Genomic DNA, 26,379 nt, shown 5'->3' with positions numbered 1-26,379 from the left:
CCTTCGCACAAAACCCTACACATCATCTACACCAGCAATTATTATTTGTACTGAAGCATGAAATATGATGCACAAACAATTAAAAAAAAAAAAAAAAAATTCTTTGCACACACGTTTCGTCTCTTCTTCATACTTGATTATTTTAAGAGGCATATACCCACACTCAACCACACAAACACACAAGTTCGTGAACAGAAGATGCAACTACGAGTGCCTTCCATCTTATAACACAGACTTCCATCTACATGTACGTATTAAACTCCCCTGTATTGATTAAACAGTACGATTTCAGAAACCCAACTTTCGATATCGCAACTGGTGATAGTGGGAATTTGTGTCAGACCAGCGTTGTTGTAAGTTCTGGTGTACCTCTTGTGGATGTTGGAGGGTTCTAAGCAGTTGACAAGGAAATATACAGTAGCGTAAAGGTAAGATGAAAGCATGCACGTTAAAATGATCCTTTTTTGTCATTACAAGCCTAAGATAAGAAAGAATCACGCGGATTTCACAATGTGCCACGTAGCAGGTGTATAATGAAGACAACTCTTGCATATGACGTTACCATAACCGTGATGTTTAGAACAGTTGACTGTGATATTAATAAATAAAGGAGAGAGCTGGGTACGTTTGGGTGAATACTGATGTAACATCTGGTTAAATGTACGAATCAGTTTTGCATCGAAGTTGATTACACTGTCTATATTTGTGTCAGAGCACTGTGTGTGTGTGTGTGTGATTAGGATTTATAACGTAGCTTTAATAATTTTTCAGTCATATCGCTACGATATCTGCAGTGTGGCAGCTTATAATGATGTCTAGCACCGGGGCATCATGCCGCAGCATGATGTCCCACCCAGTCACATTATCCTGACACCGGGCCGACCAGTCCTAACACTAACCTCTTAATGCTGAGCGCCTGAGTACCATTTTTGTAAGTCTCTGGTACGACTCGGCCGGGGTTCGAACCCACGACCTCCTGCTTCCGAGGCGGATGCACTAACCACTAGGCCACCGGAGCGGTTGTCACAGCACTAATAGGATTGCTGCAAAACATTGCATTATTGTTCTACCTGTAGGGGTGAAAGAGATTCATGTTTTTATAAGTATATTGGGTTCTTATCATCAGCTAAACATTTGCCTGACTGTGACATGACCTGACCTTTCATGAATATGACTTTTCAGGTAGAAGTAAGGTTACGTGTTTGGGTGATTTTTATAGGATACGAAATGAATAACAAATAAGTCATTAAGGCAATAATTTCATAACCTGTAGATTGTAAAAAATTATTTTATAATCAGTAACAATTATAGGCATTGATATCATTGATTCTGCGCTGCATGCCTATATTGCATGATACTAAATTTGAAGCACGTTATGCATATTTAGTAGGGTACGTGGGATTTAAGTATGACGACATTTTGTGTATTTTATGCCTCTTGTTCCATTACAAGTGCTTAAAGAAACATTTGATTGACGTATCCTCTTTCAGTAATAACTCAATAATGTAATATTCTATGCAACTACTTCTAGAGAGAACATACGCTGAAACCAGATTTTATTAAATATAAAGAAGAAGACGACGATAATGACAATGTTTATTGCGCCTTGCAATGGAGAAGTTTTGGATTCTTTGCAAAAATAAAATATTTTCATGATGGTCTTTCGTTATCGATTTTTATATGTTTATATTACCTTGATCATGGTGATACATCCAAAACATTCCATATATACATCACAATCATTAGTATACCCCAATTCGTATATCATGTTTCTATGTAGGTGACAGTATGTTGTGGAAACAAAGCAAGTAGCATTCTCGGAACTGTAATCACTCTACTTTCGATTTCGCTTGCCTTTACGAAATCACTCTAGCGTATACTTGACCTAAATAAACATGTCGTATTCTAAAGTCCAGTCGTATTTAGAGTGGTGCGGTTTCAATCGCATTTTGACTGAAATGTGAAGGAGGAAGTGTAAATGAAAAGGAGTGTGCAAGGTCGTTTCAGTGGTTCATATCCTTCACATTGTATCCGTGTCAAATATAAATTTCGAAGCGTAATTATTGACTTTTTTCCGCATAATTAAGATATTGCGATAATTGCGTGTAAATGTATCGAACATTTGGGGCTTAATGTATTGGGCAATCTAAAAACTGACACTAAATTTGTTTATTGTTTGTTTTGTGCATTAGTCACAAACATGCATAAATGCCAAACGCTGAATGGACAAATGACTTCTCAAATCACTTATTTTCTCCAATGATGCAGAGAGGCAATGCTTACATTTGAAATTTACGCTTATTGTTCATCCTTGGACTTTTATATTAATTCTTGTGAATTGGGGGCATACAGATTTTCATTGACAATAGTCTTGACTCGAATTGTAAACAATAAGCGTTATGTCAGTCTGAAGCATCGTGATTCCAGCAAAGAAGGGATTGCCTACACTCGAACCGGATAACTCGTTAAATGATTTCCACTGTCGTATACAATAGTTTGCATGAAAACTCCATGTGTACAATGTAAAGCATTTTAAGTCGTCATATATTGTGTAAACATAAACTCATTGTGTCAAAAATTAACTTGTTAAGTATTAATATTCCTTACGATGCATACTATTTTAAATAAAAACTTTCACACACACGAATCATAACAGAATGTCTCATTTTACATGTGTTCTTCTTATGGGTTTGACGTCATTTTTCAGCACACGATAACGCGTGAAGAATGTTTGGCGAGGACTAGATTACTAGGACTAGGAAATTCACGCGTAACTCGTGCTTTGGGGTGATGATACGTATTCCAGGTATGCGTCATCAATTTAAGAAAAGTTCAGTAACAGTGGATAGACATAGTTCTGTTCTGACAGGGATTAATACTAAAAACGTGAGAGTGTTGAGAGAGATTTAATAGCATGGGTAAAAAGGAAGGACTTTACTTTCAATATGCATATAAAGGTCAGTCAAATTGAATAATTACATTTATAATTAATAGCGAGTGGTCGATAGTCCGAACTGAAAGGAGGCTGAACACTTCATTCCGAATTGTGCCGCGCACATTTCGTCTCCACCACCAGTGATATCAAAAAGGGGCGGAGAACTAATTATTGGTATAAGACAGTGCCAACCCGCGGCCCACGGGCTGATTTTAAATGGCCCGCCAGAGCTCGAGCAGCTATATAGTCGTTGCTTTTCAGTTTTCTGCTGCGGCCCTCGGCTTCAAGAAAAACATTATTCAGTGGCCCATGGTGTCAAAAAGGCTGGAGAGCACTGGTATAAGAAATACGTGGCTGTGATGAAAGTTTGCTGACCTGTATAAAATATTGTACCATCTGGATTTTCCACACCCAGGATTACTTAACGAAAGTGAATAGAAGTTGTTCTGGATTTGAACTATTCGCTTGATTAGAAGAGAGACCACTACACTGAACTAGGTGATACTTTATGGGTTTACAAATTTCATGAAAAAGTTCTGAACTTCACAATAATTGGGTTTAGGATTATTCTAATGTCATCTAGAGAACTCAGAAATCTGACAGTGAGGATAACAATCACACAAGACGCTACAAGATGCTTAACATTACTTCTATACAAGATCTTTGAAACCATTTTGAGTTTTAGTAATAACTGTGATTCCCAAACAATATAATGTTCCTTTTGCCATGTCTTTGTTTTGCTGTCCTATTTTACTTATTTATTACAGAAAACAAATTTCAAAATAAAGAGATGATATTGTGGAATTATTTACGTTTTCATATTCATTGAAATTGAGATCTATTTTAAATGAAAATAAGACATTTTTGGTATATTCAAATTTGAGACTCACTGAATTTGCACTCAAGGTGAAGACTTTCGTGAATAAGGACCAGGTTTCAATAACAACTCTAAAATGATGGAGTGCTTCAGAAAAAAGAGCTGTCTATGTAAATTAATGTCTGGAACCTATTTTTCATCACGACTGAAAAATAATGGAGTGCTTAAGAAGTGCCCAGTGTAATCTAATATCCAGAGTCAGGTTTTAAGCACGAACAAGCAAAGTTAGGGTTGCTTCAGAAGAAAAATTGACATGTCCGATGTAGACCAATGCAGTTGGACCTGATTTTAATCACTTGTTAACAATGCTACAGTTGTTGAGAAGACGAATAGAGTTGTCCGACGTGAGCGAATTTCTCGATGTCTGATAAATTTACACTATAAATTTATAGGGGCTACTCTTTACACGGATAGCATATCCAGATAATCCGTATACTATAAATAAGCCAATTAGGATGAATCAGTTTTTAGTCCGTTTAGTTGCGTGTTTTTAATAAACACTAGCACGCGATTTCTTCTTTAAAGCCTAGGTGATATAGATTATGGTTTGTAGTAATGCCCCCAGATCGTACTTCATTCCAATTCCATATTGTCTCATGAAATCTGTTTCCACCGATCTAATTCGAAAGAAAATTCTTTTCCAGGTCTGTTACTTCGTGCTGTTAAAGTTATCGTATTGAAAAGCTATTTTTTTTTTGTGGAATGGTTATTATTTGCTTTGGAAAAAATATCCCCTCCCCCAACTCCTCCCCATTTATTCTTCATTTTAGGTTTTGAGTTTGATGCGATGAAAAGTAAGCCTTTAAACACGAAACATAGCATGCGTTTTGATTTTATGTTTCAGGGTGAAATCGTTGACAGAAGAGAGCATGGCTTACTTTGGTTGGTTAGGCACTGAAAACATTGGAATTAATCTGAACGAATGGCAGTATCCAGTAAACGAATTTTCTTGGGCAGATGGGAATCTTGAAAGTAAGCTTAAATCCCTTGAGTGTGTTGGAGAATTTAATTTTTCTCGTCGAGTATGGGACAACGCCACCGCTTTAGTAGACGACGTTCTGAAGGAACTATTGGTTGAAATCAACAAACATGCATCCAAGTTTGAGGGTCTTGTATTTGACAGGTATAGGAAACAAGGTAGTGCTCGAGAGGGTCTGAAAATTAGAGCCGCTGATGAGTTTGATGTCCTTCTGGAATACCACATTGAGGGTTTACGTATTCAGCCAGAGTCTATTTTGGATAATCGGGAGCCCATTCCTGGTCTTGGAAAAATGAAGATTCTGAACCCTGATCACGAGGTCGAAAACCGTTATGCAACATGGCTCCGGAAGAAAATCATTGACGTGAACATGGGTAGCTACTTCTTGAATTCACGTATCCTACACCAGGCAGTGTTCGAGTCGCTTTTGGATAAATGCAGAGAAAACATCACGGGCAGCGACAGACAGAGAATATCTTTTGCAATATTACGGAGTATGAATCCGCCGTCAGTCAACCTCACGATTAAAATTACTCAGAAAAGGGGTGGATTTTGGGGAGTCACAGAAATACCTGACGTCATCGACATTGATGTAGTTCCCGCTATGATACTTAAGATGGAAGAAGCGAAGGGCACAAGAGGTTTCATTGAATGTCCAAGATACGCAGTTGTCAAGTGGATGGAAGAAAGTCAGGCTAGGGCATCGCGTTTTGAGGACCCAGCAATGATTTGGCGTCTATGTACCTCTGGGTACGAGAAACACTACATGGATCTGGCCCGGAATGACAAAGAAAAGCGTTATATCATGACGGCATGCAGGATCATTAAAACTTTCATGAGCAAAGAGAAAGAAAAAAGACGTATGAACCAACTTCCGTTGCCCATCAGTACCTTTCTCCGCTCCTTCTACTTGAAGAACATCGCATTCTATTGCATGCTGTTCATCAAGTCTATTAGTGGAGTCCACGAGGCTCTAGGCAATTTTCTTGGATTCTTGAATGTTAGCCTGGAGAATGGGAACTTACCACAGTTCTTCCACGGCAACAACTTACTGAAGGAAGATTTTCCATCCTGTGCGCAGGGAGGACGGTTCAATCTGTTTGAGCATGCCTCGCCGGACACCCTCATCAATGTTCGCCGTTCCTTTGGTGATGTCCTGTCACGCTTGTCTGGGATGTATGACAGTCGAGCCTTCGAGTCTGATGCTTGCGCAAGGTTTCGGGAATATCTTACTCGTCGCTAGAGCTGACTGTTACCAGCATTTGTCAATGTCTTGAATGTTTTATTTTTATGACGCTAATTTTCAATTTTACAAGCGATCGATCTTAGAGGAGAGATATAAAAATAAACCATTTATATCTCCACTGAAACCAACATTTGTACAATAATCTCTATAATAATACAGTAGTTTTAATTGGAAATTTATATAAAAATGTTTGAAATATCAGATGAAATTTCCTTTATGTACTATCTCTAGAGTATGACCGTTAAAACGTAAACAAAACTGTTGAAATCGATAACCGATGGATACTAAAGCTTTTAAATTAAAGTCACGTTCCTTGTGTCACAACTATGAACACACAAGTTTTCTTTTATTCCTAAAACATTTCTAAATGACTTTTAGATTTTGAAATCGACGATCTGTGACTTCTTTTGACACATTCCAATAATGATTGATGCGTAATAGATCCATACTCATTAGAAGAGTTTTCGTATATTTATAACGGCGATACTAATTCTTTCTTTGCCATATATCAATCAAAGACTCTCCTCGACACTTCGCTATATTTTATTCCAATTTTCTCTCACAACGTGTGCACTTTTATCCAGAGCTATTCATTGCATCCCGTTTTACAATACAAGTCAATATTGCATGGGTGTGAAACCGTCGAAATAAAACTTCATTTTTCACTGACTTTGTGATGTTTGTAAACACTTATAACCTACTATTGATCGGTCATTGTTTGCTCATCGATTTGTTTAACTTAAGTGATTAGAAAAAGTGTTAAAAAGATTGTTAGAGCTGAAGCGTTTTAAATTTTACGGGACTTAACATGGCAGTATTTTCCTGAGATAAATGAATTTAGTAAATATATTTGTGAATTTAGTAAATATATTTGTGAAATTAATAAATATATTATTATATTAGTTACATCTTCCAACCAAAAAGCATAAACTTGGATAATTATATTGAACAATTGCTAATATGTTTGTGCTCGTCTGTGTACCGCCTACCCCCTCCCCTGAAATGACATTATATTTCTTGTTTAATTATTCTTTGATGATTTATTTTTCATTAAATAACGGGAACTAAATCAAAGCGCTGCATTGTGCACCGTGTAACATTATTTAAGTGTCTCTTAAAGATCTTCGTGATCTTAAATATCAAACATTTTACCATACATAAAATTCCAAAAACAGTATGACATATTGTAATGTCGTATATTTAACATAGAAATGCAGTGACTTGTAACAAATCCAACAACAAATGATGATATTTTCTTATGTACACAAAGAACCGAAAACTACATGATCTATATATTGAGATTCACAAATAAAGTGATATTCGCTGACAGCCTAGATATGCCTTGTATCTCAAACAGTTGTAAAATTTACATTGCTTTGAATATTACTACTATTATTGTATCACGTCTTCCTACTCACGTTCTCTCTTTCAGTCACACTCAGAAGAAATGATTTCGTTTATTTTGGAGCAGGCGCTACACCCAGCAATCCTTGCGCTTAAAATATAGTCCGAGACGCGAGCTGAATTATAAATGCCCAATTCTATAACAGTAACATTAAAAAAGGTAGATTTATTTTACATAAAATAGTTTAATAAGCACATGCCATTCCAAACCAATGAAACATTTGACACAGATAACACATTTTTGCAACACTGAAACTCCGATGGAGATTTATGTGTGATATCACATAATTTACTAGGTCAGGTTAGAAGCGCCATATACAAAGATATCGATGAGACTATTTGCAATGCTTTCCACCTAAAGTGCGTCTATTTTAATACTATGGACATGTAAAACTGATGCAGTATTTGTTAGGGCAGAAAAAGTAGCTATCCGGTTGTTGGATATTCAAGTGAAGGGTTGATAACTAGATTCAGAAATTGTGCTAAATCTAGACTAATGGCGTTGCCGAGTACTACAATTCCAGATTTATTGTATTTGATAAAGGATATGTGCATTAATTGATTCGGAAGAATGCAGATGTTAGATAACTTTCTCTCAGATGGAGGACTGGCATTTGTCGATAGCTGGGTTTATTTACTCATGCTGTGTATTGGTTGACAATGAAACCACGCGTGGCATTAGGATGGGGTGCAAGTAATAGGTTTTAACACCTTAATCCATTCCTCTATATCTTGACCAAAACACTTAATTTTATTTGTAACGAGTGGGGTAAGTTGGCCATTTTCCTACAGACGTAACCTTTTTCACAATGATTTCGAAACATGGCCACTAAATTGTTAACAGTAATACTAAACAAACAAACAAACAAATAAACAATCAACCAACCAACCAAAAATATTTAACCCCCCACCCCCACCCCCACCCCAAACAACAAAACGAACCCCCCAACACAAAGCAAGGAAAAAAAAAACAAAAAAAAAACAAACAAAGGTTCCAAAACGTAGGACAAGGAAAATTTCAACGGTTGCAGCCAGTCAGTAATGAGGACAAGAATTTCATGGGCTTTTTGGACCAGTCAGCTTAACATTAAATTATATGTTTCCTCGTTGATGTCGGTGCAGAACAAATTCGAAACGCCCAGCCTTCATGCTAGACCAATAAAATGGATAAGAATGTTTGAATATTTTTACGGATCGAAATTACTTACATATTACAAAACATGTCGGAGGCCCCTAGTGGCCGAGTGGTCTAAAGCGCTCACCGTTCTGGATCACATCCATCTCACCTCTGTCTGCGTGGGTTCGAGTCCAAGGCTCAGCTAGCGTTGGTACGTGGGAAAGCCTGCCAGTAGCTTCTCGTGGGTCGGTGGTTCTTCCCTGGGTTTTCCAGGGCTCTTCCTCCACCATTTATACTGGCCGCCATGTATAGCCTATCTTGTGCTGAAAAATGGCGTTAAACCCTAGAACAACAACAACAACAACAAAACACGTCAGCTTTACGACCGCACTAATTACCTCAATGGAGCGTTTTGGTATGGTTTTTTGAAGAAACTGGCACTCCTAACTTCCTATGATACTTCAGTGAATCATAATGCAACAACCTGTGTCATTCGTGTGCTAGTTTGTAATCTGCTGTCATGACAGAGCAAGAAACATACACATTAATAGGTATGGTCAACACTACGGTTATTTCTGTGACAGTCACAATATATATTCAATGCTTGACTTGATTGAATTCACTACAATCTTAGTCATAAAACGATCAACTAAAGGTGACTCATAAATGGAAATAATGACTGATCACAATGACAGAAATATTAAGTTATACCATTATTTATAGCCGACCGTACAATCATAAAGATAAATAATGAATTTAAACTTACCTTTACTAGGCATAATTTTCCTAAAAGAACTATTTTTTAGAACAGTTTTCTTTCAAATACGTATTAAAATAGTAGATAACATTCCGAAAACACAATCATTGCTGCAAAGGGTACATCAGTAAATACAAGTTCTTCATAAGCTGTAAATAGGCATGTCTGGTTTAAGATTGCTTTTATTTGATTATTGTTGAAAATATACCTTGAATAAATTAACATCTTAGACTTTGATGTTTCCTTTCATATTGAGACCACTTTAAACAGTTTAATTTGGAACAAGCCAAATTGGATAGCGTTGCGATTGTATGGTAACAGAAAGGAGCAAAAATAATAACTTTTATATAACTAAAAAATAATTTAATCATCAAGATCAGTATTATGAACAAAATCTAAAATATTCCTGACAACGTTTGAAAAAAGTCCAAAAGAATGAAAAGTTCTGTATAAATTTCAAAACCGGAAATGTACTGGTTCACAAGGAATCATGACGTTGTCAAGATGGTCCAGAACTTCTTTGAATAATTTACAATAGCTCCAGAAAAATATTATAGTCCAAATAATGAGCACTTACTATTTCCAATGAACAGGCCAAGCAATGTTTTTCCTCTCGATTAATATCTAAGTACAAATTGGGATCAAACCATGGCGCAGTAACACGCACATATAAATATTCTAGCGACCGTCTGAAGTTGATTAGAGATCAATGATGAATTGCCACACATTAATCATTAGTGACGTAAGAAAAAATCGATAAAAAGTGTTAACAATCCTCGTTTTTAAAATGAAATTAACATGGCACACATTTTCATCATAATCCTTTCTGCTTTCTGTTCCCCATCCCCGCTCATGCATAACAGACAAACTACGCAGAAAAATGGAGTTAGAGATAAAAGGAATTTGAGCTGGATTAAAACTTTGAAATATAAATTACACCAAGTAACCTACAAAAGAATATGGTTCGTCGTAACAATACGTGTGCAGTTTCCTTCCGATTTATCTAGTGTTTATCAATGATACAAAGTTGCAAACCATGTCGACATTATACAGTAAATTCCTCGGTTACGTGGTACACATACTGTGATGTATTTAATGTTTTGTTGTTGTTGTTGTTGTTTCTTAAACATGCTATAATGTTCTAAAAATCGATTATTATTAATCAAATATGAAAATGTCCGAAGGCACCCCCCCCCACTATCGTAGCAAGATACGGGCTAAAAATATACATATACATATATATATATATATATATATATATATATATATATATATATATATATATATATATATATATATATATATATATATATATATATATATATATATATTGGATTTTAATGTAGCTGTAAAACAATATCACTACGATGTCTGCAATGTGGTATTTTATAAGTAAAGGTGATTGTGAATAGCCACAAAAGGCATACAACTACATTTTGTAGCGGACACACTCGGGGATGCGAGGAGTTCATTCACTCGGTCAATACACAGCTGCCTGTAGTAAATTTTAACTCCGTTCAAAGGGCAAATATATGTACTTGTATGTGATAAAAATAAAATCTATGTAAGACAAATCGGCCTCGTTTCGTTTTATACATCTCGTGGTATATCATTGACACAGGGAACATAACACACACACACACACACACACATTAGTTTGTAGTCTATTTGTAGTACAAACTTACCACACATGCATGGCACAGATGAGAAAGAATATGACAAGAAACATCAAGTAAAAATAATAGTATCTTATTACAAAATAAACGCAAATTGATTTAACGGTGTGGCAGTCTTGAAGCAATCCATCGGCTTTGAAGAAAATACTGTCGCAAAAAAAATGGTATTTTTAAAACAAACATTCCTCTAACGGACGATTACACTCAGTATCCATACTGACAAGATCGCCTTCTAATTGAGCATAGTGTGACTTATTATTTTAAGAATGTAGTACCCAATATATCGCCATTCCTTAAGCTTCTTGTGCATTTACATTCATTTACGTATAAATAGACACTGATTTTATGGCGTGTCGCATACAAGAGGGATAATGGATACCTGACAAGAAAGTATCGTCATTTAGCACAATAACCCTTCATAGCGCGTTCGTAAGAAGAAGCCAGTTTTTTGTATGACGAAAGTATAACCAAATGCAACGAACGGAGATGTCAGACATTTTGTATTTAGCACAGTCACTTGACTGCCCTTTGCAGGGTATCAAATTCCAACATATATTATGATATAGATTATAACCATGTAGTCTTATTTGATTTGAATATTCACAATCATCTATGATATATTTCTTAGGTTATGATGGGTGGACATAAACGTTGCTAATTTTCAATATATACATAACAAATAGTCATGGACAAGGCACGTTTACAGAATTCTCTCCGAAAAAGTGCTATCTTAAACGCAAACAATATCTTAACAATATAAATTTCAGTTTTTGTTTCCTTGCGTAAACCTCTCTACTTCGTGAAAAATAAACTTTTTAAGTACTTGTACCTTCCCATTCAAAAACGAAAAACCAAAAAATACACCACAGTAACGTCGTTGTTAGATCCTTATAATTGTTTAATGCTAGAAAGTTAATAAAATGGGATATAAATTAACCGGATTATACTCTGATATAAGAGTCCAAAACAAACGTTAAAATATCAGCTCGCACATAAATATTTTCACCTTTGTACCTGCTCTTTTCACTCTCTGTAAATGGCTCATATAACCTGACAGCATAATAAGTAAATATGTAAAATGTGCGAACCCTGATATGGTAAGTCGTTTTTAAGATGTACAATTTGATATGGTAAGTCATTTTTAAGATGTACAATTTGATATGGTAAGTCATTTTTAAGATGTACAATTTGATATGGTAAGTCATTTTATAGATATATAACTTGATATGGTAAGTCATTTTATAAATATATAATTTGATATGGTAATTCATTTTCTAGACATATAATTTGATATGGTAAGTTATTTTCTAGATATATAATTTGATATGGCAGGTCATTTTCTAGATATATAATTTGATATGGTAAGTCATTTTATAAATATATAATTTGATATGGCAGGTCATTTTCTAGATATATAATTTGATATGGCAAGTCATTTTCTAGATATATAATTTGATATGGTAAATCATTTTCTAGATATATAATTTGATATGGTAAGTTATTTTATAAATATATATTTTGATATGGCAGGTCATTTTCTAGATATATAATTTGATATGGTAAGTCATTTTCTAGATATATAACTTGATATGGTAAGTCATTTTATAAATATATAATTTGATATGGCAGGTCATTTTCTAGATATATAATTTGATATGGCAGGTCATTTTCTAGATATATAATTTGATATGGTAAATCATTTTCTAGATATATAATTTGATATGGTAAGTCATTTTATAAATATATAATTTGATATGGCAGGTCATTTTCTAGATATATAATTTGATATGGTAAGTCATTTTCTAGATATATAACTTGATATGGTAAGTCATTTTATAAATATATAATTTGATATGGCAGGTCATTTTCTAGATATATAATTTGATATGGTAAATCATTCTATAGATATATAACTTGATATGGTAAGTCATTTTATAAATATATAATTTGATATGGTAAGTCATTTTCTAGATATATAATTTGATATGGTAAGTCATTTTCTAGACATATAATATAATTTGATATGGTAAGTCATTTTCTAGATATATAATTTGATATGGTAAGTCATTTTATAAATATATAATTTGATATGGCAGGTCATTTTCTAGATATATAATTTGATATGGCAGGTCATTTTCTAGATATATAATTTGATATGGTAAATCATTTTCTAGACACATAATTTGATATGGTAAGTCATTTTCTAGACATATAATTTGATATGGTAAGTCATTTTATCGACATAATTTGATATGGTAGGTCATTTTATAGATATATAATTTGATATGGTAAGTCATTTTCTAGACATATAATTTGATATGGTAAGTCATTTTATAGATATATAATTTGATATGGTAAGTCATTTTATAGATATATAATTTGATATGGTAAATCATTGTATAGATATATAATTTGATATGGTAAGTCATTTTGTAAATTATCGTTTCGTCGAAAAATTATTGAAAAAAACTAAACCACGCTGTCCGCCTCTACGTTATACAAACAATAAACGATTGATCCCTCGTTATGTTCTATCCATGACATCAGTGCATTTATTTAATTTCCACAAACTTGATAGCGGAACGACAGTCCCATATGTAACCTTTAATTTATTCAGCCTTAATCACGTAGGGTCATCGAACGTACAAGTGACAGGTACCAAAATGTATAATTACAACAAATTAAAAACATGGAAATATATGTAATGAGTGAAACGTGTAGTTGCTTTTGTACATCAAAACTTCATGTGTATTGTGGACTTTTTAAAATATGTACACTATAATATAAATTTGACCCGTCAAAGTTAAAACCTTAGTCATAATTTCTTTCTAGGCAGACGTAATCATGTTGTGAATTGGTGGGGGAGGGGGTGGGTGGGGTCTGCATAATCACATCTTTTGGCGTACACAGATAACTATGCCATAGACAAACAACTATTAAACCCGTTCTCAGATGCCATTTTATTCATTTCTATTGAGGACATATCTAGTTCCCATATCATCATCCACCGTCTTTTTTTCAGAACGAATACATGTACTAAATTATTATTAATATATATTAATTATGTAAATATATTAAAACAACTGTACTTTTTTATTTAAATGGTCTTTTCTTTATCACAAAGATCTATAATGTTTCAAAAGCATTTTTTTCCGTTCATAGACTTAGCAATACTGACCTCGAGATTTCTACTGTTTGTTTTTGTTTTCTTTTCTTGATATTCAGTACGAATCTTTGCTATAATCATCGCTATAATCATGCACTTAATATCTAAAATTGTTATCCTCAGTTTTTACGTATAGTTGGCTATAGAATGAGAGCTCTGGTCTGATGGACTTTGTCCATCATTTTCTCCGATTTCTATACTTAACAATCCTTTCTATTTAAAAAGTAGTACCTTATCTTGGCTCAACTAATAATTTATATTCTCTTCTTCATTAATATTCCTTTATTATTTTCACAGCAAACGTCTATTTTGCCATCGTTATATTTAGCAACGCTGATTTTACATTACTATTATGGAGCCACCATTGACTTGTACCTGTGATTGGTGACAGGGTGTGTTGTGTTCGACACCACGCCATCTTTATTGATATTTACCCTTAAAAGATCATTTCCACAGTCCGAACTTTAATTTTAATTGGGAGGTTGTACTGTTGTTGTTGTGTTTTTTTTTATTAGAAAGTATATAAGAATATATACTGGCAAGATATTTATGATAACAAATCTGCAATAATGTATTCATAACAGCGTAAAAAGGAATAATTTCTAATATTAAAATAGCCAATTAAAATTTAAAATATCTCGCTTTTTTATAGCCAGATCTATTCAAAGGTGTGTGCAGATATTTATTGTTGTCTTAATATCTTGTGCGTGTGTGTGTGTATGTGATTTAGGTTTTTGACGTACTTTTAATTTTTTTATTTTATTTATATCGCTACGATGTCTGGTGTGGCAGTTTATATTGATGCCTAGCACTGGGGGATTCAAGACGCAGGCATTTAGCATGATGTCACACTAGCTTGAGACCTGGCCGAACAGTACTAACTCTAACTTATTAATGCTGAGTACCAAGCCTAGCAGCTGCTAGTACCATTTTTATGTCTTTGGTATGATTCGGCCGGCGTTCGAACCCATGACCTCCCGTATCCTTGGCCGACGCTCTAACCACATAGGTCACCGGAGCAGTCTCAAGTGGGATTAATTGCATTCTTTAACATATGACGTTGCAAATTGTTGATATTTTTTCACTTAAAGCTAAGTCATAGAAAATGATTTTTTAATAGCTCAGTTCGTGCTCAACCTTTTTCTCAGAGAAAGTAATGGCAACATGGCCATTTAATAATAGCTAAAACTAAATCAAATCTAAGCAGATCTCGATATTTATGCACATCTAAGATATCGCATATCATTAAGTCCGTTTGAGACTGGAGAGTACAGGGTAACTAACACTACACATTTTAGAAATACCTTTCCTTTCTCGAAATAGTGAAAGATAATGTCATGAAACAAATATAAGGTGAGTGCACGAACCTGCGTGTGAATTGTTGAATTTTACTGCGGACACGTCTAGTTGGTTCATCGTATCTAACCTGTGTCCGATTTTCTTTGCAAATGTGGACTATAGTACAGCTGTCGATATATATCCATCAAGTAAAGTGCAGTTATCTATTGCAGTAAATTTAAACAGGTCACAACAGAGATAAATGCGTTAATCGTGTGCAGTCTGCTTTGGTGTTTTCTAATATAATACGATGAATATGAAAAAGACAGCTCCAAAGTTCCGCTTACGATAACCGTGTCGTAAAGGTTTACTCGATCACAATGAAATAACATTGAGCAAAAATCACAATTCTAACTTTGAGTGAGTTTCACATGAAACCGGACGGATGAATCTTTGTCAGTACAACAGACATGAACGTTGCCAAAAAGCTGCAATTTTAAGTTTGTACGCCACCAGCTTTACTTTTGTTTTTCTGATGGAACAAGTTATATCAGCTGATAAATAATGTTACTACTTTCTGCTATTCGCAAGACTTTTATAATATGGGTATACAGTATGATTGTTAAGTGATCTGACTCAGGCCCACCCCTAGGGCACGGCGAACGAGGTCTTGGGCCCCGCGCTTTCTTGCAATGCATTTTTTTTTTGGGGGGGGGGGCCTCGCGCTCATCGCTTGCTGCCTTGGGCCCTGCATGCTGCCTCGGGCTTCGCACATCCTAGGGCTGGGCCTGACCTGACTTTACAAATGCAGCTGGCATGCTATATAAATCACAATGTGTTATTAGATGGTAGAATAAGGGTGGTATATTACCAGAACTGAATGTTTTGATATAACCTTTTCATTTTCTTTGAATCTTTCAATAATTTTAACGCCGATCGATATACAAAATAACGTTTCATAAAATACTATGGAGCTGCTTGTGCAGCATTCTTGACACCTGTAGCTGTATTCGTGTGACGTAATATAGGTATATCACAGTGACCCAAACATGTAGGAAAAGGAGAAGAACTATTCTGCTACTACGCAAAGAACATACTGCAAAAGCCGGGTGTTCTGAGGTTACTCCAAGGTTCATACCAAGGTTTCTTCATTGTTTTGAAGAATCCATGAAACAATTGCGTTCTTGTGTGCGTTCACGGAAATTAAGTTGTCAGCTGTTTTTAATACTTTTGACAATCTTTGCTTGACGGCTGATAAAAAATACTAGGTTTGAAATCACCAAACGGCTTACAACCAGATACAAAAGGAGTGATTAGAAACGCTTGAATGAGATTTTGTTTTACAGGTTATGAAAATAAGATTTGACTTATTTGAACCAGGCTCAAGAGAAACTAATAAAGTTTGGATAGAAGACAATGTAAATGAGCAAACCATAAATCACCTGTCATAGTCGGTCTTCAAAAGATGTTTATAGTCATTATTTTTCAATGCAAAATACCTGTCGTCCAGGTACCAGTGCCAGACTCTGCTAGCATGACTGGACATTTTAATGCCTCCAATGATATGCCAGATATCGTGGAGCACTACCGAACTACATGACCGCGCACAGTTTTCTGAGATATCACACTATTCAATGACAACACACCGCCGTATAAATATGGCTGGAACTGTCGAGACTTAAGTAATAACCAGCCTGAGCTAATTATAACACTAAACCGTGCAACAAATAAACATTATCTGCCTTCAACAAACACACTTAACCAAAAATACTTAATACACCACCAACATTACAGTACAGGATACTTCCAGTACAGAAAAAATGGGAACAAAGGGAGAGGTCTTGCTATCTATGTCCACGACTCAGTCCCCAGTACCACCCAGGAAAAGGACAACATAGATGACAACACAACAGTACTAGAACATCATATTATTAGCATCATATTTGGACAAACCTCAATGAATTTATATTACATTTGTGATCAAGGAGGACATAATCATACATCGTTACAGTTATACAGAGATGATATACATAACATAAAAGACAACACCCTTATACGTGGCGACTTTAACGCCAACAAAAAACAATGGAGAGGCAAACGTTTGGATAAAAGAGAAAGAATCATAGAACATTGGATTAGCGAAAAAAGCTTAATAATACTCAACGACGAAACCCCGCACCTGACTAGATCCGGAATGTGGCAAATTATCAGCCGTGACTTTACGATCTGCACTCCAAAATTAGCCCAAAATCGAACTGAGAAGTCATTCAAGACAACACACTAGGTAGCGACCACTTTCCAATCGTCATTACAATTCATATTAAAACACATATAAAACAGCAAAATAATGTCCCCGATGGAGATTGGATAACGCTGACTGAGATACCATAGGGATATCTCTCCAAAACAACACCTTGGAAGACATCAGAAAAAATCAAACTGAATACAGCAGCGGTAACGAATATCCCTAGAAAAGTGGTAGGGGAACTAAACTCCCCATAACATGGCGGTCAGATGACGGCAAAACTGCGATTGAAGACCAGAAGAAGGCACTAAATCGCTCAAAGCACTCCACACTAGCATCTGACTTCATATCATACAAGCAAAAATAACACATTGCTAAAAAATCGTAAGGAAAGACAAATAAACCTCTTGGCACAAATACTGCTCATCTCTGAGCAATACAAATTGGCTTCAATGTTAGCCCGATGACTTTGAAACTCTTCTGTGTAGTTGCCATTGCTGCTTATACCTGCGAAATGTTTGGCGAATAAGGTTGCTTTTTCCTTATTTGTGTCCACTCCTGGGAATTGTGATGACATATGGGCAGTATTATGGGCAAGTGTTTTTATTTTTCTCCAGACCTGTTATGCATTGGTTTCATTGCTCAGAGATGAGCAGTAGTTGCTGGTAAATGGGCAGATAAACGGGTCTTTAAATATGTAATAACAAGACATTAGGAATGCTATTTTCTCCACACAGTATAAGGGAAACAATTACCCAACTCTCTGAACCAACAAGATACCTGGATCTGTTAACAAGGAGAAATCAGACCCCCAATATCAACCTTCAAGTACTAACGTCAGGATCCAAGCAAAAGAAACCAACCGAAATACTGATGAAAATTAAGTTGATACTAGAAAACAGATTATTCAAACCATATTAAATATATACGGATGGATCCAAAAACAATAGAATTGAATAAAACATCGAATTAAGAGAACTTCTACAAGATGGATAATCCATACATACAGCGGAGTTTTGGGCTATTATTGAAGCCCTTCAGAGGAAAAAAACCAAACCACCAAACAGAATGTAATCGTTACAGACTCGCTAAGCTTCCTTAGATCCATTGAATCCGGAAATTTGACTAGTATAGTTGTTTAAGAGACACTATGCTATTAATCAAAATAACTGAAACCAATAAACAAACAGTTAAATTCATGTGGGTGCCATCGCATTATCAATTTATCAAGACACGAAAGACAGATAAAAAAGCAAAGGAAAATCTTAACAATCTACACCCGATTAATATGCACTATAGTAGACAAGAGATCTACCGCCAAATTAAGCATACTATTAATATCAAGTGGCAACAGGAATGGGATGAGTGTAACAAAGGGCGGAAATTATTCAACATAAAGAAAACAGTCACTAGTAACAGTAAAGCACCAAATATAACACCAAACAGTGACCAGAAACTCATTAAAAGAATTAAAACAGATAACATTTTGCTAACCATTAGTTTTCGCAAACATATATTCAACAAGTGTAATACCAAAGGCACGAACTACCTATACTGTCATACACACTGTGCTTTCAAGCACAGGGACTCGTATCGTTGCTTAGAAGTTACCTGTCATACATGTACTATATAATAACTAGTACATGTACTATATAATAACTAGTACATGTATGACGGGTAAACTGAAACTTTGTGCATGCAAGGAGGGGATAACTCTAATATGCTTTGGAAATTAGCGTTAGGCCCGGAAATCAGAACAGGTCTATTTTTGCACCATACCCTGTGTTAAAGTCATAACGGCTAGCATGGAACAATTGGGTTTTATGTTAAGTAAAAGCCCCACATCTTGCGTACCTGGCATTATTTTAATTATAGCACGAGTTTAAGGCGAGCAAGGGCACTACGAAGCATTTAGGTTGCATTTTATCCTCTTATTCGGCCAAATACGCTCTCTACACATACATTTCTAGAAAGAGCAACGATTTTTTAAGATTGTTTTTGAAACTTTTAGCTGATGCACTTTGCATGAAATTGAATTTTGAATTAACTGGGTCAGACATGTACTCCAAATCGGAATATGCACTGCCAGCATGACAGAAGTAGTAACGGTACTTAGTGACGTCATTCTTAAAGCGCGAAACTGTCACACTGCACATTTATTTCAACTTTTTGACTAAAATCGACAAACCATGTGGCAGATTCATAACTTTTCAAACTCTAGATGCACAATTTTAATATGACTGATCACCAGCTTACAATTTGACTGCTACTTTGGCGTTTTTCCGCGCCAACCTACATTGTTATAAATGCTACTTATCCCTTCGTCATCTTGCCGAAGTGTCGTTAAGTGTTGTTTCAGTTTTTAATTTGCTACTGACTGATTAGGAACATATATCAGTGACATTGTAACAATACATAGTTTGCATTTTTTATTCACCCGGATTTTGCTAATGGAATAAATCAAAGCGATGTGAATCCTAATGCACAATTAGCGGCCATTTTATCCAAAAACCGTACATAGAAAACAACTGAATGCATGTTTTAAATGTCTTTTTTATTTACTCGTACAAATTCATTAACACCTTAACGTTTATTTAGTTAAGGGCATTATATTGCAAATTCCGGACTGTTGACGAAAAAACTGTTGAGCTCCAAAAGTCGAAAATTTCGACAGCCAGTTATTTTTAGATTTCAATTTTTTAACAGTTCCGGAGGTAATATCTTAGGGTTCATGGGGGAAAGATATAAATATGTAATAATGAGACCTATGATAAATCCAAAGAAGTTAATGTTATAGCTTGAAAACGCGTTTTTCAAAATACCTTGCATAACTATACATTGTATGCAACGATACGAGTCCCTTTGCTTTCAAACGTGTTACACTGTTAAGAAGAAATGACAAGTCGAGAACACTTTCTCCATCGAAGAAACTGGTACCCATGACGAATCCTTGATAAGCTCCGTTCAGTTTCTCTGACAACTCTCTCTTGTTTCTTCTCAAAAAGTTACAAAGGCTGGCGTTTTTTTTTTCACTCGCTCGTGCGTCCGCCATTTTTGTTTATGGTATATATTTAAATTACAACAGCGTGACTCATAACTTGCCCACTAGACGAAGATAACGTATTCGTTTATGTGGTCACGTTCGGTTTCCGTAGTAGTTCGTGAGTTATAAGTTTCTGTTAAAGCGTCTCCCCCTCCTACAGTGCATTGTCCCTCATTTATTTAATAATTAACTGATTGAATCTTCACAAACCCTAGCCTTTTGTGCATTATTTAAGTTTATATGTTGACATATTAAATTAGTTTCATGATCTTTACAATACATAAATTTACATTCTCCACTATTGTGCCTTTAAACTCTTTGCAACAGTATTGCACCTAATAGTTGTTCGATCTGTCAGGGTGAAGGCGGTTATTGTTTTAAAATTACATTGGGTGTTCTATAATTCAGTACCCATTTACAAGATTGTTAGGCATTCAGACTCGCCTTTTATATCAGTCCCCTGGTAAAAGGATAGCATTTTGTGTGCACTGCAGCAATTCCAACTTCAACTTTTCTGCAGTTGTTTCTTGTGAAGGTGATGCCATGTGAGGTCAGCTGTAATCGATGAAAACTATTCGACACAGTTCTAGAGATATTAGAAATCCACAATCAAACAAGAAGGCCTAAATTAATTTTATTCTTATAAATTATTTCATTGTATATACTAGTTTAAAGCATCACGTGTGCATAAAACATGACTCTGCACAAACGTGTATAACTGTTGTCGAATGTGTGTACCATGAAAATAAACAAAACAAGTTAAATAAGTGAACTGACTTATACTTTACAATTAAAACGATGTGTAATTTATTCATTTCCTATTCGTATCACCAATCGTCTAGTAGTAGTAGCAGCAGCAACAGCAGTAATAATAATAATAATAATAATAATAATAATAATAATAATAATAGCAATGATAATAATAATAATAATAATAATAATAATAGCAATGCTAATAATAATAATAATAATAATGATAATAATAATAGGAAGAAGAACATAAGATAATGAAGACGATGATAGTGATGACCAGGCCATGCTTATGACTTTAAGCCCCACTAGTTTACATTGAAATCTATATCAATGAGCCTACTCAAAGCACTCAAAGCTGAAAGTAGTGCTTAAACGTGTCCCCGCTTCCCCCCACCCCACCTCACCACAGTAAGCCAAATTCGGTTTCGCTTGGGAAAGCAGTCTGGGTACATGGAAGAGAATTACTTCGTGCACATCGAGAAAACATGATATATGATTAGATTCGCACTGACATAACAGGCGGCTTTTTATTTTCCATGCTGATATTACAAAGTTTAAAAAAATGTTTCACAAATAATTAAGTTTTGTATTTATATTTAAGTAAACATATTTAAAGTTACATTGTGTCCATTTATCAATGAAATGTCATCCCTTGTTACACAGTAAAAGCTAAATGCATTGTGTAAATTATCTAAATAAAACATAATGCGTGTTGATTAATTTAAGACATAAGAGAGGAATATGTGGGTATTTATAGTATTTTAAAAATAAAATGGTTATAATTATGAACAAAAAGATTTGTTTTTCAAATGTCAATAACAGAAACAAAAATAGCTTGCAATCTCTCAATACACCCCTCCCCCCCACCAACGTGATAACCTTATCTGTGTTAGAAGCACATTTTAATCCTACCCGATACTAATTCGATTCATCTCTGCTTTGTTATCGTGTCATGTACGCTGCTGTCGATCTGTAGATACCCTATTTAATATATTGGAGTGATTATTATTTCACTTCATGTTTCAGAATGGAAGGCGTAACAACAGGCGATATTATTGCTGCAAACAACAAGATCAGTTTTGCATACCAATTGTTGAATGAGTCGGTTGAAAGGATCCGTTTCAGAGCATCAGGGATACCAAGTCAACTAAATGAATGGCAAAAGCCAGTCTCTTCTTTTTCACCATACGAGTCGGTCCTCAGCCTAAATTTAAAGCGACGATTAGGTAATTTTGAAATTACCGATGCAGAATGGATACGTGGTATCACGGTAGTTGATGTTATAATGAACCTTATGTTGAAACAAATGACGGCAGAACTAACCGCATCGTTTGAAGGTTTAATATTGGATGGCTTCCTAAAGCAAGGAAGTGCTAGAGATGGACTCAAGATTAAAGCTGCAAATGAATTTGACATGCTTTTAAAATATCATATTACGGGCATGGACATTGTTGTAAATCCAATGTCTTCCCCAGGACTGGCGAAATTATTGATAAGGAACAAAGAAACCAACATCAACACGTGCTTTCCCCGATGGCTTGCAAATGGCATCATTGTCAAATGTGGAAATACTTTTTACCTAAACTCTAGACGTCTACACGAGCGCGTGTTCCAGTCCATCATAGACAAGAGCAGGGAGAAGATAAGCTGTCTTATTAATGGTCCTATTGTAAAAGGAAATGTCGCCTTTAACCTTACACGTAGAATGAACCCACCATCTGTGAGTTTAACAATTACTCCTGGCCAAATGTTGCAAACAGTGGGCACCGCGGGAATTTTGTATCGCAGGACATCGCTAAGCTCTTTTCCAGACATTGATGTAGACATCGTTCCAGGGATGGCAGTTGAGGAAGATTCAGAACTAACACGTTATGTCGTAGTCAAATGGGTAGATGTCAGTCAAAACCAAAGAACTCTTTTTGATGACCCATCCATGGTTTGGCGGCTTTGCACCTCAGCGTACGAAAAGTACTACTTGGATATTGCCAGAGAGACCACAGGAAAGCGATACATAATGACGGCTTGCAGAGTAGTGAAATCATTCATGAGTACACAGAAGGAGACGGCAAATCGCGGAATTCCTCCGTTACCAATCAGCACATTCTTGCGCTCCTACTTTTTGAAGAACATTGCATTTTACTGTTTCCATTATCGAGGAGATGTTCCTGGAGTCAAAGATGCCCTCGGATGCTTTCTTGGTTTTCTGAATGTTTGCTTAGAGGAAGGACGGCTGCCACAATTCTTCATCGGCAACCATCTTCTTCGGAGGAGTTTTCCGTCATGTTCGGAAGGTACAAGGTTCGACCTATTTAGGAATGCCGCTCCAGAAACTATGATCAACGCCAGGAGGGACATGCCGAACGTTCTGTCCTTTTTTGAAGGGATGTACGAGAAGAGAGAGTTTTCGAGCCAGATATGCGAACAGTTTAGGGCATACATACGAATGGGGGATTACCCAGACTAGAATCACAGACTTGAGCTATCTCTGGTGTAAAATATTAGAGAGATAATCTAGTCCTTGTCTTTGATAAAGTTAGTGGCGATTGAGCTTGTTTATATTATCAATGTATATTCTGCAGAAAGCGTCCATTTTTGTTGTCCTTTTTGCAACGGTCTATGAGTTGTGTTGTTTTGGAAGAAGATAAATAATGGAGTAACTAATGATTCGATGTTTAAAAAATGGATCATGGAATTTTTATTATTTGGTTACACAATCATTTTTCTTGATTTAGAATGTATTTTTTAGCTCTAATTTTACCAAATCTCATCCAGTGAGATTAAGCATTCAAGTTTAATTTTCAGTTAATACCTATTTGTCGAAAGTGGAATCCAGGATTATTATGTGGCTAAGATCATATTATTTTTCTCAATGCATTGGGTTTTTTTCGTTGTTTTTTTTGTTGTTTTTTTTGTTGCTGCGAAGCATATGGTAATGAAATATTAAATTGATTATGGCCATTACATTTTCTAGATAAGTTTATACTGTGAATATAATTAATCTATTTTTCATACTTTAAAACGTGTCACTACAACAGCATTTTCTACAGAACATTTTATTCTTATGGATATTTTGCACTAAGCTTTAAAAGGGATTTTCTACAATTTGTATAGTTATCATTCACGTTAAATATAAAAAAAAACTCGGGATAAATGTTGCATTCTAGCGTGAGGATTTAATAATACAGACGCGTACCCGCTTCTTATGTTTGTCTACGTGCATTATTATACCACGCTGTAGCCATAACAGGATATTTTATAGCCTTAATAATTTTTAAGTTTGCATTTACTCCAACTACAGTTTTTAATTGCTATCATTTTTTGGGTATTGTATCAAAGTACGGTAATAAGTGATGCAGGTGTTTTGCTTCTTAATTTATGGATTTCGTCGTAAGGGGTTAATTCCGTTATACAATTTTCCCGCAACGGCTTTTCTTATAAATATATGACTTTAAGTATAAATCAACTTATCTATTCCTCTCCTGCTAAGATTCTATATTATTTAGCACTTTCATCACATCTGCTCATGAAATCTCTTACCTTGATCTATTTGCAAATATTTTAGGTGACGTTATGTTTGTGTTCTTTCTGTCTCCTTCATTGTTTTCTCTCTTTCTTAATATATGTGTCTGTTTTAAAATATTGATGTATATTTCTCTAAAATTAGCAATTTTTATTTGCATATAAGAAGTAGCATGTATAAGTTCTGAATGAATGCACTTATGTTTTAGCAATCTTTCAACAATTCTATTAATTATGTTTTGTTCTAACTTCCATGTAACAATGCAAAAGTTGAAATTCTTCTTAGTTAATTTGTGTAATTTATATCAAGTAATTTTATGGACATAGTTATTTGTTTGTAAAACAAGTATTGTCATTAATGATTGAATGTCCAAATAAAACGAAAGGGTTCGTGAAATGTTTGCTGTACATGTACCATACTTTTGTGTGTTTTGTGGCACATCATGGTTGCTTTTCAGTTGACTTTGCAAGGGTTGATAAACTTGGTTTTGGGATGGTTGTTAAACAAATGACAGATATATTTTATTGTATGGAAACATAGTATTTCCAGGCATATTTCTATACAGGTTGTTATATTTATAATACCTAATGTTGTAAATTCATAAAGCAGCTGTTGCGTGCCTCAGCGTGTCTTGTCTCTTAAAGCCCCCATGCCGCCGTTACGTGCAAAATGCTGTCTATGCCAAATCATCTGAATAAAACTGAATTTTGAAAGATATTGGTCCTTAACATCGTTGGATTCCATTAAAATGAGACAATTTCAACGTTTTGTCACTTTATGAGCCATGTAATATCTCCCTCGAACTGAGATACCCTGCCCATTTCCACATGTGTATGAATTAATCTGATGTTGATCGGCGATATCCGTGAGTCAAGCGATTTCAGTTGAAAGCTGGCACACTGATGTAGACAACGTAGTAAACATAAGAAGCTAACACCATGCCATGTTGGACCGTCTTCAGACCACATTCTCCATTCAGTGCATATTCCAGCGCTCTAACTGACCATATATTCACCAGAATCTTATTTTTGTCTAATGTACGCCTTTTCTTCTCAGATCCGCTCAAAGCAACGGAGATGCCTCTCTTCCTTCCCTCACGAATCAGTTTGTGTTCCACGTGCAATTGTTGTTATTTGATTAGTTACTAACTGAATTCGTCCATTATATCATATCACTAATTTGAGCTCTCCGGAAAAACGATCGGAATTATGAGCGACATCGGTGACTGAATTAAGAGGTGGCACATCATAGTTTTTAACCGAATATTTGAATGTTGTTAAAAAAGTAATATCATGATTATTTTAATGAACGGCTTAAGTCAATTTTCTTTAAACAAACTATTTCCTTCCTTCCTTCCAAACTTTAGACTTGAATAATGGTAAA

General features: G+C 35.2%; 1 protein-coding gene across 2 annotated transcripts; it reads left to right on the top strand.

Moving 5' to 3' along the window:
• Positions 1 to 178: 178 nt before the first annotated feature.
• On the top strand, positions 179 to 25,612 carry LOC149794376 (uncharacterized). 2 transcript variants are annotated; one of them, XM_089968550.1, is made up of 2 exons: positions 179 to 428; positions 22,503 to 25,612. In XM_089968550.1, the coding sequence occupies exon 2, from the start codon at positions 22,504 to 22,506 to the stop codon at positions 23,938 to 23,940; it is 1,437 nt and encodes a 478-aa protein (XP_089824676.1). In that variant the 5' UTR covers positions 179 to 428; position 22,503; the 3' UTR covers positions 23,941 to 25,612. The 2 variants fall into 2 exon arrangements, with proteins under 2 accessions (XP_089824676.1, XP_089824677.1); XM_089968551.1 differs by lacking the exon at positions 22,503 to 25,612 and adding an exon at positions 4,657 to 6,702 and having other exon boundaries at positions 271 to 428.
• Positions 25,613 to 26,379: the final 767 nt, after the last annotated feature.

This window comes from Sinohyriopsis cumingii, chromosome 8, assembly GCF_028554795.1.
Source record: "Sinohyriopsis cumingii isolate HCF-2022 chromosome 8, ASM2855479v2, whole genome shotgun sequence".
Lineage (NCBI taxonomy): Eukaryota > Metazoa > Mollusca > Bivalvia > Unionida > Unionidae > Sinohyriopsis > Sinohyriopsis cumingii.
The sequence above is the reverse complement of the archived record's forward strand: the minus strand, read 5'-3'. Positions and strand labels throughout refer to the sequence as shown.

Bases quoted from the DNA above. Each gene is read 5' to 3' on its own strand.
- LOC149794376 (XM_089968550.1), top strand. From the start codon at position 22,504: ATGGAAGGCGTAACAACAGGCGATATTATTGCTGCAAACAACAAGATC.